The sequence below is a fragment of the Ctenopharyngodon idella genome, chromosome 7, assembly GCF_019924925.1.
Source record: "Ctenopharyngodon idella isolate HZGC_01 chromosome 7, HZGC01, whole genome shotgun sequence".
In the NCBI taxonomy this organism is placed as follows: domain Eukaryota; kingdom Metazoa; phylum Chordata; class Actinopteri; order Cypriniformes; family Xenocyprididae; genus Ctenopharyngodon; species Ctenopharyngodon idella.
In genome coordinates this window covers 22343158-22360818 of record NC_067226.1, presented here as the reverse complement: position 1 = coordinate 22360818, position 17661 = coordinate 22343158, and the positions used below count along the sequence as shown (strand labels likewise).

General features: G+C 36.2%; 1 protein-coding gene across 8 annotated transcripts; it reads left to right on the top strand.

Annotated features, from left to right (window-relative positions):
• The first annotated feature begins 86 nt into the window (after positions 1 to 86).
• brms1 (BRMS1 transcriptional repressor and anoikis regulator) lies at positions 87 to 13663 on the top strand. Of its 8 annotated transcripts, XM_051900595.1 has the most exons (13): positions 87 to 220; positions 2227 to 2454; positions 2844 to 2934; positions 3166 to 3293; positions 4273 to 4314; positions 4732 to 4811; positions 5779 to 5863; positions 7455 to 7565; positions 8963 to 9055; positions 9392 to 9456; positions 9537 to 9576; positions 12455 to 12563; positions 12669 to 13663. In XM_051900595.1, the coding sequence occupies exons 2-13, from the start codon at positions 2241 to 2243 to the stop codon at positions 12784 to 12786; spliced, it is 1176 nt and encodes a 391-aa protein (XP_051756555.1). In that variant the 5' UTR covers positions 87 to 220; positions 2227 to 2240; the 3' UTR covers positions 12787 to 13663. The 8 variants fall into 8 exon arrangements, with proteins under 8 accessions (XP_051756555.1, XP_051756556.1, XP_051756557.1 ...); XM_051900596.1 differs by lacking the exon at positions 4273 to 4314; XM_051900597.1 differs by lacking the exon at positions 7455 to 7565.
• Positions 13664 to 17661: the final 3998 nt, after the last annotated feature.

Sequence of the window (17661 nt, the reverse complement as noted above, 5' to 3'; positions counted from 1 at the left end):
GAAATCGATGAGAGGGCGATTCTTCAACTCCGAGCTTCTATTGGTTCTTAGAAGTAGCGAGGTTTGCATTGATTGGCTAGATCCTCAAAACGGTAGTGTATTTCAACAAACGTATAAAAGCTGAGGAAGTAGACTTGTCCGATGTCAACTTGCCCTGATATGCAAATTCAGTCGACAATATGTAATATTTTTCATGACTTAAATAGCAATCGACAAGAAGGTAAGCTGTTTTTTGCTTTGGTTTATGCACTTATTAGAGTTTGTTTGTAAGATCGCTGTGTATTGTTATCCCATGTCTTGCATCGGTTAATTTGCGGAGAACATTCATGGAGCGATCAAGAGATCCCATACAACGTTACGAAGTAAGATAATCAATTACTACATCGTAATTGAGACGTTTTAAAAGGCGTAAACGTTTGTTTTTCACTCTTGTGCATTACCATCACTGTACCGCGTTATACCGGACACTTTATGTCCCTGAATGAAGTGCGGAGTTGTTCAATTGAACGAGTTTTTATAACTAACTTAAATCCAGAATTATATATGAACAGCGCGAGACTGTAACTATTAATGTATCTCACAGAAGATAATGTCTGAGCTATAGATGTGCAGAATGAGTTATGAGCTTGTAATGTAAGTCAGTGCAGTGCGGCCTTTAGAGGATGTACATGATACACGTCGAGTCTGTGAACACGCTCCTGATCACATAAATCCCACTGAAGAACAGCGCTAATTCATTACACTACGAACTATGGCAGTAGATTGCATGGAGTTTTTCTAATTAAACATAAAGTGGTTAATACGGTGTTAAATATCTCTTGCTGTCTCTGGCCACTGCGCTTTTAGCTGCTAGTGTCCTCTAGAGGTCTTTAGTTTGGTCATTTGTCTTTACATGCGCATCAAAAAATGTGTGCTGTTAATTATTTGTTATATATATATTTAAGTGCTCACCAATGCTCCATTTGTTTGATCTAAAATACAGTAAAAACAGTAATACTGTGAAATATTATAGGTAGGCCTAACATTCCTTATTATTATTAACAATGTTGAAAACAGTTGTGCTGCTTAACATTTTTGAGAAAATGGTGATACTTTTTCAGGATTCTTTGATGAAAAGAAAGTTCAATGAACAGCATTTATTTGCATTTATTGAATTTATTTATTACATTTATTAAAGCATTTATTAAATAGAAATATCTTGTAACATTATAAATGTCAATTTTGGTCAATTTAATGCATCCTTGATGAAGAAAAGTAAAAAATTTCTCTCTTTTTTTAATCTTAGCACAAAGGTTATCATTGTTTCCACAAAAATATTAAGCAGGAAAAACAGTTTTTAACATTGATAATAATAATAATAAATGTTTTTTGAGCATCAAATCAGCATATCAGAAAGATTTCTGAAGGATCATGTGACACTGAAGACTGGCGTAATGATGCTGAAAATTCAGCTTTGTCATCACGGGAATGAATTACATTTTTTAAAATTTATTAATACAGAAAACAGTTATTTTAAATTGTAACAATATTTCACAAATCACAATATTACTGTTTTGGTAACACTTTGCAATACCATTTGTTATAGTATTTATTAATCTTTGTTAATGTTAGTTAATAAAAATACTGTCGTTCTGTTTGTTCATGTTTGTTCACAGTGCATTACCTAATGTTAACAAATACAACTTTTAATTTTAATGTATTAGTAAATGTTGAAATTAACATGAACTAATATTAATAAATGCTGTAGAAGTATTGTTCATTCTAAGTTCATTCATGTTAACTAAAGGTGTTAACTAATGTTAACTAATGAACCTTATTGTAAAGTGTTACCACAGTTTTTACTGTATTTTTCATTAAATAAATGCAGCCTTGGTGAGCATAAGAGACTTCTTTCAAAAACATTAAAAATTGTAATGTTTTCAAACTTTAGACAGGTACTATAGTTATATACTCATACTTGTTAATGGATTATTATGGATAAATCACTTATGAAAGTTATTATAAACATTGTCTGATGAGAAAATATAAAAGTTGAAAATTTGTAGTATGATTTTATTATTTATATAATTAAAAATAATTTATTTATAATCATATATATATATATATATGTATTATTTATAATTTATGTTATTTTATATTATAGTAATACATAATAGTGTGAGTTTTTTTATTCACTGCATCAGACACAAAGTAATTGTACCACTGTTATTACACTGTTCGATACAGTGCTATAAGCAGTCATGCCAGCTCAGCCTGCTGCCAGAGAGCCAGAGGAGGAGATGGAGACGGAGGCCGACTCTGAGGTTCCTCAAACTAACGGTGAGGTGGAGGAGGAGCGGGAGAGAGAGAGGGGAGAGGCTGAGGAAACGATGGAGGAGAGCGGAGAGGAACGGGACAGCGACCTGGAGGACAGTGAGGCAGAGGAAGAAGAGGAGGAAGAGGAAGAGAGTTCAGGTCTATTTAAAACAGATTCAATTATTTATAATGTTCTCTGTGTATTTTCTCTGTGTATTGTTGCAGCAGCTGTTAAAGTGGCTGCATAGAGAGAGAAATATTTCACTCTAAAATAAAATAAAATAATATTTTGTATAAAGAAAATTAAACTTTATTTTTTGGGGCCTTTAACTTTTTTTTTTTTTTTTTTTTTTTTAAACTTACTTTTAATTTTTGCATGACAAATCCCTTCCAAATCTTATCCCTGAACTGCATAGTGCTTTTGAATAGCGTCTGAATAGCCACAATTGATCATGTAGTGATATATTGAATGCAGTTTAGTGAAGTCTGACTGGAATCGAAAGGAAAACAGGATGAACAGGGTTGGATAAGTGTGTTCTCTCTTTCAGAAATGGATGATGAAGATTGTGAGAGAAGACGATCACAGTGCCTGGATGAAATGTCTGACCTGGAAAAACAATTCCTGGAGTTAAAAGACAAGTAAGAATACTTCTTTCTGATTGGTTTAGACTAGGTGGCATTTCATTTTTTGGTCCAAATGAAACAGGGCCATCATCTGGGATGGATGGGGTTAAGAGGAAGCCTACCGATAAAAATTGATATTCTGTATTGTATTGTTCAAACAAATTGTATTGTTTGAAAACATTGACTCTACATTGTGGATACAACCAAATTCTAGCGCTCTATAGATAACTTTTTCATTGATTTCAGGCTTTTTCAAGAACGTCTGAACCAGGTTAAGATGAAGCTGGAAGAGGTCTTGACAGGAAAGGCAGCAGAGTACAGAGAACCTCTGGCAACCCTGCAGCAGAACCTGCAGCAGAGGACACAAGTGGCAGGTGACATATCTACTTTATGATATCTCTTTTACATCTGAACCACCAGAAGTCTTGGATCTTGGATAACATTGGTCTACAGCCAGTGCTTGAACATGGCAACATGTGAGAAATGCTGGTATATGTAAGAAAAAGTGAGGGTACGCTACAGATTAAAATATAGAAGTGCCGGTACTGCATACCGGTGTGCACCAACCCACTTCAAGCACTGTCTACAGCCAAAATACTTCTGAAATAAATGTAGTCAAACTTCTGGGTCACAATTCTGGGTCACGGAGAACAAAAATTATGCTTAAAATTGTTGATCGGCTCTAGTTTTCAAGATATGCTATTGGGTCCGTATATACAACAGTATAAACAGTCTTAAAGCTGTTTTGCTGCATAATTGCAATGTTTTGCCATCAATTCTAGTTGATCATGCAGTCCATATGAAGGAAACATATGACAACATTAAACAACTTTTGAGGTGCATAAACTATGACCAAACTCAGTGGCAGCTTTGTGGCGATTTGAAGGTTTTTGCTCTCTTGCTTGGTCTGCATACTGGATATACAAAGTACTGCTGTTTTCTCTGCGAATGGGAGAGTCGTGCAAGTGATTGCCACTACATCAAGAAAGATTGGCAACTCCGACAGTCATTGGAGCCTGGGAGGATAAGTGTCCATCATCCACCACTTGTTGAATAAAGGAAGAGTTTGTTACCACACTTACACATCAAACTGGGTCTGATGAAGAACTTTGTCAAAGTCATGGAAAAAAACAAGCAGCTTTCAAGTTCCTCCGTGGAAAATTTCCAAGGTTAAGTGAAGCTAAGATAAAGGAAGGTGTCTTTGTTGATCCTCAGATTTGTGAACTTCAAGATGGTGCATTTCACAATGCACTGTGTGGCAAGGAAAAGACGGAATGGAAAGCCTACCATTTTCTTGGAAAGCCTTGGTTGCAACATGTCACTAAAGATACATTTTTTTGCACTCTCATCTAGATTTTTTTCCTCTGAACCACGGAGCAGTGAGTGACGAGCACGGTGAGCGATTTCACCAGGGCAAATGGAGCCCATCAATGCTTGCAGACTATTGCTGGACAGTGACAAGAGATTCTCCATTTAATGAATACAAGAGACAAGCCAAGCACCAAGTAGACATTGAATAGGACTGAACTATGTACATAATAGGTTTTTGCCTTTTGTTTCGTAATAAATTTTATTTATAAAACCCCTTTGCCACTTTTAAAGTGTTACATAAACAGGAGAGGTGACAGGTACTGTCTAAAAAATATACATAGACGTAAAATGTGAAAACTTAAATATCTTGGAAACAGTAGCCAGTCAGTTGTTATAATTGTCATATTTGAATTCAGCACAGCGTAATACATAATAAATATAACAAAAATTGTTGAGCCGTGTTATTTGTTTATTCTCTGATCTCCCTGTCGCCCCCTGTAGGTGTGTACAGAGAACTATGTCTGCAAGTGGTCCAGCACAAACATGAATGTGAAGTGCAGGGGGCAAAACAACATTTAGAGGTAAGGCGGCTTATCAGACCCACATATCTACATTTAACATACTTTACAAAAAGCAGTCTTTATATTAAGTGTCTTTAGACCATGGTCTGTCTGAATACTCAATTCTGATTGGCTGGAAGGTGTGCAATAAAACCGTTTAATGCACAGGTAGTTCCAAGTCAGTTTAATCATCCATTGAATCTCATTGAGGCACACACACACAGATCACTCGCACACAGAGACTGGAGATCTCGCTGCGCGTTCAGGAGCACAGAAACTTGTTATCAATGCTGCCCCACGACTTTTATTAAAGGGTTAGTTCACCCAAAAATGAAAATTCTGTCATTAATTACTCACCCTCATGTCGTTCCAAACCTGTAAGACTTTCGTTCATCTTCGGAAAGCCTATGCAATTAAATTTTTGACACTTTAAAAAGTTCAAAAAGAGATTGTAAAACTAATCCATATGAATTTAATGGTTTAGTCCAAATTTGGACTAAAGGTGAATTTTTTGATGTAAGTACATAGCAGTTAAAAACACCTAATTTCTGTGACTCACAAAACTACTTATGTGGTACGATGGTACTTAATGATCATGTACATATTCATGCCATGGAATTTACATGGAACGCAGGGCATTTCAGGAATGTCATGGTACAAAAAAACATGATTTTACATTTGTGCTATGTTTTTAAAAAACATGATAAAACCATGATGCTTTTGTAAGATTCGACAAACTTACATACCTAGTTGTAATAATACATTTTCAATACACAGATTCATACACAAACAAACATGCACACACCACATTTATCATAATCTAGAGGCAGTATCACACAAAAAACACAACAGTGAAAAAACACTGCTGTAAATAAATGCTTGCGTGTCTCTGCCAAAACAGTTGTCTTTGTTTGTTTGTTGACAGTGCATGAATCATATCGAGTCAGACAGTGTGTGTGTATATGTAATGAGATGCTCATTTCTCTAGAGTGAGAGGACACTCTTGTTTGATGCCATGAAAACAGAACTGCTGGAGAAGATCCGCAGACTGGAGGAGGACAAACAGAGTTCAGGTATACACACACATGTTTATCTGAACAGGTAGCATAGACCTCTGATGTTTCAAATACAGCTAAATAGAGTCTGATGTTTTCAAATACAGCTAAATAAATCTCAATCCCTAAGCTTACTAGAGTTGTGCTACCCACAACAACAGGACCTGTCAAACTGTTTTGAGGCAGGTTCGGTCTGTTTATATATATATATATATATATATATATATTTTTTTTTTTTTTTTTTTTTGCAGTGGCGTGTAACGTAGTCACTCCTACTAGCTACTTTGGCGTGTTGAATTTTATATATAATATATTTTTCAATTGTAGTCTTTAAAAAAGCATCTTAAATAATAAACTAAGTGAAATGTAGTGGTGTCAGTAATAATGATCTTTCTATACATATCGATACTGAAATATCTGAAACGTTTCCAATACTCATTTTCTGCAGAATAGATACACGATACCAGCTGTGCTTTCTCGCTCTCTCATGATCTCTTCAACAGCAAGTTGACACACAAACCCTCCTCCCCTCACTCACTTGTTTCATTTGCTCCGGATGAATATTGTTGGCATTACAGGGCTTGAATTTTGGTGTGAGATTACTCGTATTGCGCATAATTTTACTCATTCCCACACATTTTGTGCTCACACCCAAAGTGCGCACACATAAAGCCACCTCTAAACACAGTCAGTTATGTTTTAAGTGAACGTAAACAGTTGAGAAAGAAAACGCATGTGTAACAGTATAACGGATCTGTGCGTCAGGTCTTAATGTGACAGCTGTCTAATATACCTGCTGCCAAAAAATAATGAGATAATATTAAAAATATCTATATGGCAGTTTTCCCCCATGGTATCGATGTCAAAATTGTGGGCAGTTAAAATGCTGAGTGGATAGTTAACTTTGGAAAACCACTAGCCATTATTATAAATAATGAAAAAATACATTTTAAAAACAAAAAAATTAATTTACATTTTAATTTTAACCTTGTAAACCTGACCTAAGAAATAAGCAGAAAATAATTTATTGTTTTGAAATGGAACAGTTTATTGAACATTTAGACAAAATCTAAAAAGAAATCTAAAAATGATCAAAGAAATCTTTTATGATCAAAGCTCTGTAGTTTTTATTGTGTGGGACAAAACATATAATGCAGTGCAAAAAAATGATGATTGAGAAATGTACAAATAAACATTCCTCTAAAGCCTGATTTTTCTAAAAGTATTGATCATGAAGTGAACCTAAATTGCTGCAGTGCATTAAGTGTTCTTGAAATATTACTAACAATACAAATGTTATTTTTACGTTTGCTTTATAAAAATCAGTAAAGATTTCACAGCAAAAAGACACATGGACCACGACCTGAAGGGGTGTGTTTTTAGAATGATACTAAAAGGTCTTTTACTTGCTAAAAAAAATAAATAATATAAAATAATACAGAAAAAGACAGAAAGCATGTAGCAGATTTTTCAGCAAGATTTTGATCATGTTGATAATTTAGGTGCCTTAGAAATTTGTGTATCAAATATGATACAGTAGGCTTTATAGGGTTAACACATAGAGTGTAAAAAAAGATGGACGACGCACCTTCACTCTTTTCCGTTGTAGAAAAGAGAAGCCGCCAGTGTCCCAAGATGGCGCTGACATCTTGCACTAATTACGTTGTTCGGAGCCCGAGTCTGCACAGTAGTGAGTGTGAAGTGGAGCCACGGTATCAAGGTCCTACCCACACTCTTGCAGAATCAATCGCAAGCACACACCCCTGAACTTTTTTAAGTAGCCTGAACTGCTCCAATTTTGATGTCTGCTGATTTTAGTACAACTGAAGTCTTGTTAAAATAAAGTAAATACAACTACCTAGTCATATTTAAAAAGTATCACATATTAATATATTGTATACTGTAAAATACTAGTAATGTAGTTTTTCATATTATTGAAATTAAACAACCATCACAATTTGGTGAACAGCTATCCTAGAATTTATGGTTAACACCTATGGTTAACACATGCATTCAATATGTTAGCAACTAGTTATTAATGCAACACGCCTCTGCTTTTCTCATATAAAATTGGGTTATTTGAATGGATTGGTAGTCATTGTTTATTTTTTTGTTATCTTCATTTTAGACAAAAATTCATTAAAAAATATGTTTTTAACCATATTAATTTATAAAATAAAAAACGGAAACTTTTAGCTAGCTGGCCCATAACAGTTATTTACTAATTAGCTTATAAAGCACAAATTAAACTTCCTGAAAAAAAAAAAAAAAAAAGAATGATCCATTGGGTCTCTCGGGTCAGTTTACTGCAGAACAACTAATTTTGTGAAATAAACAGTTATTGAAATGTAGAAAAAAGTTAAAGTTAAAGCTCCAATCTCCTCGCGAAGATCCCGAAAAAAGACTGTTGGTGCCTCCGTGACTACTTCTTCACTCAGAGAAGCTGTTAATCACAACGTCACACCCCCATTTGTATAGCATCAAATAACTAACTAAAACCAAACTTATTTAAAAAACGAACACTTTGAAATTACAGTGATAAAAGCTGCATTAAATGACAGGAACCATCTCTGGTAAAAAAACAAAAAAATATTTGAAGTGTAATTTGATTGTTTAGTTTGGCTCAAGTCCCATTTGTTTACATGGAGAGGGCAGGGTTTATGACCTATACTGCATCCAGCCACCAGGGGGCGATCTAAATGCTTTGGGTTCACTTTTTTTTAGGACTTGTGCAGCACACTTGGGTTAACATAGCTTAAACACTCTCCTTCTATGTTAGAGCTGTATCTGAGGCATCTGGGTCCACTGAGAGAGGAAAACTTAAGAGAGTGAGCGATTGGTTGGGTCACTCTGTCTCTCTTGAGTTCATGCAAATCTCTATTAAAACAATTATAATTTTTGTATATTTATGTTTATAAAAATTATATACATTTAGAATATTAATTATTTTATAATACCACAAACGTTATTTCATCACTTTATTTATGAAACACTTTTTCAAGAGGAGGGGAAATTTTATAAGCGTATTTGTTCTCTGGGAATTGCTACTGGTTGTTAGAAACACATACAAATACTCACCAGATCCTTAAACACACAAACTTGGTCTTTATCAATCAGAATGGTGGAATGATGACGAGAAGATAAAGAAGTGTAAGAGAAGAAGTCACCTGATTCGCTCAGACAGGAAGAAGAAGGCAGCTCTTGTGTCAGGTAATGAAGTGTTTCAGATTCATCTCTTCTTCTCCTGTGCACTCACCACTTATATTGTCATACATTGTGCTGTCTTATTGTTTGGAAATTTTCTGGGAAGGAAACTGAGACTAGACCTCATGAAACTTTCCATACTGGTCCAAGCTGGTTTATGCTAGTTTTGCTCAACCAGCATTTAGTCACCAGCATCTAAAACACAACAAATCACCCCAACAAATCACCCAGTTACCAAGCTAGATCATTAACCACAAGCCTACACCTTTTATCCAAACTCTGTTTATAGAAGTTGTCTTCCTTCCTCTCCTGCTTGCTCAGCGTGTCTGTCTGTTTTTTTAGGGCCATACATAGTGTATATGCTAAGAGACATTGATATACTGGAGGACTGGACGGCCATCAAGAAGGTATTCATGATGAGTGATCAGCCCTTCAATCACAGTGAAGCTGTGTGATGGATTGTGACTTTTATCTTTCTGTCTTTCAGGCAAAAGCGGCACTGATGCCTCTGAAGAAGAAAGCAGACAGTAAGTCAATTATTAAATGGACTGTATTCATTTAAGTACTTCATTCAAGATTCCTTGTCGGTCTCTGTCTTTCTCGGGCAGCTACACTGGGAGGTCAAGGACCTCATGGTAGTCAGGTGAACCTCATTAAACTTTGACAAAACTGACCTGCCTCCATGAATTAACTTGTATATTTATTGAAGGAAATCACATGCGCTGACCATCAGGGTCCTTGGCTTGGGCTAAATATATGTAACCAATGATTTCTTTCTCACGACAAGCTCGGAATAGATTTTATAGTGCAAAATTGGACTCTCTCTTTCTATCTCTAAAAATGTTACTGTAAAATGCTGTATAATCATATTTAATCTTTTTTTTTGTTTGAGGACCTTAGAAAAAAGTGTGTTGATGTGCGTTTTCAAATAATAGGGCCTTCATCTGGTAAAAAAAAAAAAAAAACAACAACAACAACAAAAAACAGTATGTACAGTGTGGCTGTCTGTCTTTAGCTTAAAAGGCATCAAAAGCTTAAGCATGTTCTCCATTGCCATCCCTGTTGCTTCCATTAGGCCTGACCCTCACTCACAAGCTCTCTCTGGCTGGCCTCTGATTAAGTTAGATACAGACATTTGATTTATAGTGCCATTTCCCTTCTTCTGTCACTCCAGACTGATCGACTGAAAGTACTTTGGCTTTAATGTCACATTTAGATTCCTGTTCTATTTTTGAGAAAGAAAGATGGCTTGACATGTAACATTTGATTCCACTCCATCTCTCATTTGTCTTTTTATTTCTCCCCAGATCTCACTCTTTCTCTCACTTTCATCCCTCCACTCCTTTGCTGTCCTCATTGGCATCATAGGCATAAATTACAACCAAATACACCACTGTTAATAGTATTGCTCTTGTGAAAAGTGTGCTTAATTGTATTGAATGTGCACTTTTAGTGTACTTCAAATTTTAAAAGTATATATAACACACTACAAAAGCACACTATTAAAAAGTGCACTTTGTAATAATGAATAAAATATGTTTTACTTTAAAGTACATTTTAAATCATTGTTTTAATAATCTTTTCCCATGCTTTAAAGAAATGCACTTATTTTAATGTTGACTAACCTACTAAAGCAAGGTGCTTGATACTGATCATTTTGATAGATAGATAGATAGATAGATAGATAGATAGAATCACAATGTGAACTTGAATAGCAAACATTTATCCATGAGTACATTAATGAAAGAATCATCTACAGGATTTTTTATACTACTTACATACAGTATAGTTACAGTACACAGTAACAGTACTTTAGGTGAGGGAAATTTCACTGTTCTGTGTCCAGTAAACTGTAGCACATGTACACCTTCAAACTTGTGACTGTCAAATTTATTTGTATTACATGTTACATGTACTGTATTTTTGCAGAACTGAGAAATGACTAAGGGAGGTCTTTTGTCAGAGGATCAAGAAACTACTATAGTACAGTATACTGTAATGAAATTTAGCCGAAGGTGCAGAGGATGCTGAATTTATTTTTTACTGTACTGTAATTGACAGTACACCGTATTGTGTTGCATACCATGCTCCTATTTAAATCTTTGGTATTTGAACTTTTCACTCTTCATCTGCTGTAAGATCACTTTACAGTAGTGTAATGTAAAATTATTTTTTCCTAAAGCTCATTGTTGTATTTTACTATATCATTCTGCACTCTTTCATTTATGTTGTACACTGTAATAGACATTGAGCTGCAAAATTATTCCTGAATCCCAATAAGAGATTTGTGTTACAGTGTTTTGAATTGATCTCACTAGTGTTCACTGGGCAGGAAAGTGGTATGTGTATTTGTTAGGCCAAAGTTTGATTCTGACAAAAGAGAATGTTTTTGACTAAAATATTTAATTTTGACATGACAGTTTAAGGTTTGTACAAGTGGGTATGTAGTGCTAAGATTGTGTTTATAGTTATAGAAAATAGTGAATTGTTTCATGAATCGAGAAAAACGAATATAAATGTAATTATAATACAATTTAATTTAATTTCAATTAACATGCAGTTAAGTGTCTGAAAACATTACATTTAGTTTGCACTTAAAGTGATAGTTCACCCCAAAAAATGAAAATTCTGTCATCAATTACTCACCCTCAAGTTGTTTCAAACCTGTACGAGTTTCTTTCTTCTGCTGAATACAATCAAAGATATTTTAAAGAATACTGGTAATCAAACAGTTGACTGTAGCCATTGACTTCCGTAGTAGGAAAAAAATGAGCAAATGATGACAGAAATAGAATTTTTGTGTGAACTATCACTTAAAGTATATTCCATTAACTTATTATTTCCATAACAAGCATGTGCCCTTTAAAAAATACTAAAGTGTATTTCTTTTCACAAGGGTGTATAAATCTACTGACAACCAGATGCCATTTTCAGTTGTTTATTTAAAGAAGTTGAGCAAGTCAAACTCTCAACTAGTTAAACTCAAGACAATGTCTTAATACCTACCACTTAAACCCTAACTAGGACGACACAGTAAGCTTCAGAATAGACGATCAGATGATATTTGATGTACTGTATAGTGTTCTTCTATGTGGGATTTTAGACTAATCACATTTCACAGTGGGCAGGGCTAGTTCATGCAGAGACACAGAAATGGAAACTGTTTAACAAAATCTGTCACTCATCTCTTGTTGCGGTCTCGGCTAGTTCACGCAAAGACTTGGAAGAGATACCTTTTATCACTTCTCTTGCCTGCTTTATCATGTCCGTGAACCAATTTAATGACAGCAATTTCTAGACAGTCCTATATAGTGATAAAACGTCTCAACAACAGAGAGTTGGAGCATTATGAGCTATTAAAGCGTAACGTGTTGAAGATGGTGAGCGTGTCTGTTTGTCTCTCAGACAGGCAGGTGTCCGTACGCTGTGAAGATGGGGCTCTCTTCTATGATGGAGAGAGATTCTCCAAAGGCAGCAGTGTCGTTCTAGAAGTCAATGACAACAGCCCAGCACAGTCAGTAGAGCAAAAGACACAAGACCGCATCTGTCTTCGCTTTGCCTTTGCTTGCAAAAACATTTCAATTGAAATGGTCTCCCTGTTTTCTTGTGTTTCTCTTAGGGTCGTAATAACAGGGATCAGCGCAGGAGAGGTCTGGTTCAAGCGCACAGATGGCACCAAAACCAAAATCTACGTCTCCCAACTTCAGAAAGGCAAACACGCCATACGAAAAGCTTAAGAAGATATAAACGTAACACTCAGAGAGTGTGTGAACCTTCCCTTTAATAATTATCAAACACACAAATTTACCAACACCTTTAGAACAGCTTATGAAATCCAATCTAATGCTATGCAGTGGTGTTGATCAGACCAGAGGATGTTTATTATGTGCAGTGACATGATCTCAGATCAGTCTTGGCCTTTCAAATACATATTTCATAATGAATATGATAATAAGGCGGATCTGGTCCCAGATCAACACTGTTAACATCAAGTAGGCAATTTTTGGTGCAGCTGATGTTTATTAATTAATACAAACACAACATGGACATTCAATAACTGTTGACCAAATGCTAATAGACCTTATGAAGCCTTTCTTTACCGTAATACTTTCCTCACACTGAATACATTCATAATGCTAACCGTATATGAAGTGTGATGCACACTCAGATCATTTTGGGTTTGTTTGTTTATCTTTGCCATTTAAAATGATTATAAAAGTCAATTTCATGTACACTAAAAACACCACACAGGCAAAAATGACTGCACTCACATCAAATCTTTTTTCTCAAACTGCTTCTTTAAACTGATCTTGGATCTGTTTTAATAGCTAAGAGTTTATATTTTAGAAAGATCAGGTCTCAGTGAAAAGCACTGTCTGTACCCAGAACACAGAAAAACACAATCAAACACCTATAATTGCACTCAGAAAGAGAAGAGATGTAACAGATTTTTTTCCAGTACATTTTGAAAGACTTGTTGTAATACATCGTATTTATAGACATCTGTAAAGTGATTTGAAACAGAGGGTGCTTTTTAAGACTTATTTATGAAGTGTTCAAGATAACCATGTATTTATAACAAGAAGCATTATTAAAATCTAAACTTTTATTACATTTGCTGTTTAATGACTCGCTAATTATAAAATCTTGCAGACTGTAAAGAGGCTAGAAGTGTTTATTTTAAATATGTACTGTGTGTGTCCTCTAGAGGACGCTGTAGTGCAACTATTTCCATTAGTGCTAAATGAGCTATATTTTCTTTAGCCGCTAGATGGGAGAAACACCTAACGTAACGAACACTGAACACTGTAGACAAAGCAAATAATATCTAATAATTGGAGCAAAGTAAACACGAGAAGTTCTAATATTAATGTATACATTTGAAAATTAAAAACTCAATCCCAGGCGTACATCCAAGTACAGACTCTTCTGCTTTCAATCATTAGGTCGTTAAGATTTAATGAATCTAACGATTCAAGAGTCTCTGAGTGATTTGTGATTTATAGATTGAAGAGGTGAAGCTACGCAAACTTGCGAGGAAGAGGTAAGATCTTGTGTCGAGGATTTAAGGTGGGCAGACATTAAAGAGTTGCATGAAAATAGGTTGGTCTGAACCATAAATACACCAAACAAGAGAGCTATAAAGATACAGTGATGAGTCCTCCACTTTATTTAGCTAACGTTATATAATAAACGACGAGAGGCTGTGATTATATTCCCAATGTAGCACCAACCTTATTAAGAAACGTTTTTTTAATTAAAATATCTTATAAAGCAAATTCATTAAGTGTCACACTTGCACTTGAAGATATAGTCACTGTTAGGTAAGCTAGGTGTGGGTGTTGCACATTAATGATGGTGAGCCTGTTTCGTGTCGTGTCGTACGTTAGCTGTTAACAGAGAGTATGAAGTGGAGAATGATTTTTTTCCCCCCTCATTATATTTTTGTTAATTTAATTTCAGTAGAACACACATCTGATTTTAAGTGGCCGTCAGTGGAATAAGATGTTTTTTGTTTTGTTTTGTTTTGTTTTTTGCCCACAGAAAAGCATCTACCTAACAGCAACTGTCCATACAAACATCTCAACCTCGGTACCTTGATTGTTGCTGTCATGTATTTTAGCACTGCTGGAATGCATAATTTACCAATAATATCCTGAACTACAGTTCATGCTTTTTATACTTTGAGGCGCTTCAAGCCAAAGGTGCTTCCTGCCATTTTGAAAAGTTTTACCACACAACCCTTCAATAGAATGTCTGTTGGGGGATTATCACAATAAAGAGTTCGTAGATATTTAGTAGACTTGTACTCTAATGAGAATTAGTTACAAAGTTAGTTAAATGTGGTTGCAAAGTTACTTATAGTCAACAGAATGTTCAAAGGGGACCATCAAAATAAAGTGTTACCAAATAGTTTTAACAGTACATAACTACTGTATAGTGAGTAATTTTAAATATTTAATATTAACTTTTCAGTGTATAAATTGGGTGTTTAAAAGATATGCCTTTTAAATTTTAGGATGGGGGTCCCTCACATGGGGATGATCATATTTGGGGGTCTGTGGCATCTAAAAGCTTGATGCTGTCACATAGACAGGTGTGATTTCCCAGGAAAGCAGTGATATCTGTCAGGTAGTAGGGACAAAAAGTGTACTATCCCTTTAAAGGGATTTTACACAAATAAGTCATAATTTTCTCACTCTCATGTTGTTCCAAACCCAAAAGACTTACATTATTCTATAGAAACACAAATGTTTGCTGTATGTATGTGTATACACTGATCAAGCCAAAACATTATGAGCAGTCACAGGTGACGCAAATATCGAATATCATCTCCTAACCACTTAATAAGGTCTCGGTAGATTAGATGGTAAGCAAACAATCAGTTCTCGTAATCAACATGTTGGATGCAGGAGAAATGGGCAGGAATAAAGATCTGAGCGACTTTGACATAGGCCAAATTGTTATGGCAAGGCAGCTGGGTCAGAGTATCTCTGAAATGGCAAGGCTTGTGGGTTACTCCCAGTCAGCAGTAGGGAGAATTTACCAACGGTGGTCCGAGGAGGGACAAACCACAAACTGGTGACAGGGTGTTGGGCACCCAAGGTGTACTAGGGCAATGAAGGCTATCCCGTCTGGTCCAAACCAACAGAAGGTCTACTGTGGCACAAGTCACACAAAATTTTAATGATGGTTATGGGAGGAATGTGTCACAACACATTGTGCATCACACTCTGCTGCATATGGGGCTTTGTAGCTGCAGAGCAATCAGAGTGCCTATGACCCCTGTCCACCGTCAAAAGCGCCTACAATGGGCATGCGGACATCGGAATTGGACCTTGGAGAAGTCGAAGAAGGTTGTCTGGTCCGATTAGTCCTTACATCATGTGGACGGCTGTGTACATGTCCGCCGTTTATCTGGGGAAATGATGGCACCAGGATGCACTGTCTGGGGGACGATGACAAGTTGATGGAGGGAATGTGATGCTCTGGGTAATGTTCTGCTGGGAAATACTGGATTCATGTGGACCTAAATTTGACATTTGCCACCTAAACATTGTTGCAGACCAGGTACACCCCTTCATTTATCTGGTGGAGGTGGCCTCTTTCAGCAGGATAAAGCCCAAAGTATACTTTGACTGTAAATTTCGTTATCAGGAGAGTCTGCGGATGTCTGCACACCCTGTCCGCATGCAGCCCAATTTTTGAGACTGCGTGGACGGTCTGCGTACAACAGCTCATGTGCGAGTGACTCCACTAGATAAAAGTGCAAAATCCACTAGATAGTGCGCACACGCCGAACGTGTCTTTCCGCTCTCATGGCCAAAAGAGTATACTTTAAGCGCAAGACAGAGCGGAATGCAGAAAATGAAGCCTCATGTGCTGGACCAACAAGTTCAATCTATGGTGGCTCCACCCTGCAACCTACAGAACTTGAAGGATCTGCTGCTAATGTCTTTGTGCCGACATATTTACACACCTGCTCTTATGCACATGACCCATTTCATTCTTAAACAGGAAGGGTAAAGGCAGTCTTAAATATAATTTGTCCCTTTGTTGATCCTCCAGTTTTTTTTAGCCTAGTTACATGTTCAGAGCTCCCTATCATTCATATGAGCACTGGGGTGGAGAGGCAGAGCAGAACGTACAGAGACACTCCAGCGAGCGGAGCAGAGGAGAGCAGGCTTGACTGAGTGAAAACAAAGCCTGGGTGACGGTACTGGACGTGGGCAGCATCCCGTTAAAAACACTTGAGTCAATCAGAGTCTGTGTTTATTAGCGCTCCTTTCTCTCTCACTCTGTTTGTTCTCTGTCCTCCACAGTTTTCATCTCACTCCTTCACTCTTATTTGAACATTTTCTGTTCATTCATTCTGCTCTCACCATGTGTTTTTCTTTCCCAGTTTCTTTGGCTGCACTAAATATCCTGCTGACAATCTTAGATCAGCAAACCTGGTTTATACTGGTTTGGTGAAAGTATCAATTGATATATAGAAGGTATTGTTGTCTGTTGCTGTAAGCATTTTATTTTTTTTATTTTTTGTACTAGACAGATATAACTAGTGTCCAGGGAAAACTGTCACAGTGATATAGTTCAACCAATGAAAAATGAAAGTTCTGTCATCATTTACTCACCCTTATGTTATTCCATATAACTTGACTTTCCATTATCTTCTACTTTGGAACACAAAAGTTTTTTTTTTCTTCCATACAATGAAAGTTAATGGTGTTCAATGTTGTTTTGACTTTCAGTGAATGGGCAAAACCTTTTAAAATATTCTTCAAAATGTCTTTGTGATGGAGAGACTGTGGAGCAGATTTCCATCACTGTATTTTATTGTGTTCATAAAGACTTTATGTATTGTCCATTTTGTAATGTTTATGGTTTTGCTTGAATGTCGTCAACTCCAGCCTCAATTGTTTATAGAGAGGAGTCGATGCTGTTTTTAGTATCTAGCACAGGGGTGTCCGATCCTGCTTCTGGAAGGCCACTGTCCTGTAGAGCTAACCCCTATTAAACACACCTATACCAGCTATTGAAGGTCTTACTAGGCATAGAAACTTCCAGGCAGGTGTGTTGAGGCTAAACTCTGCAGGACAGTGGCCCTCCAG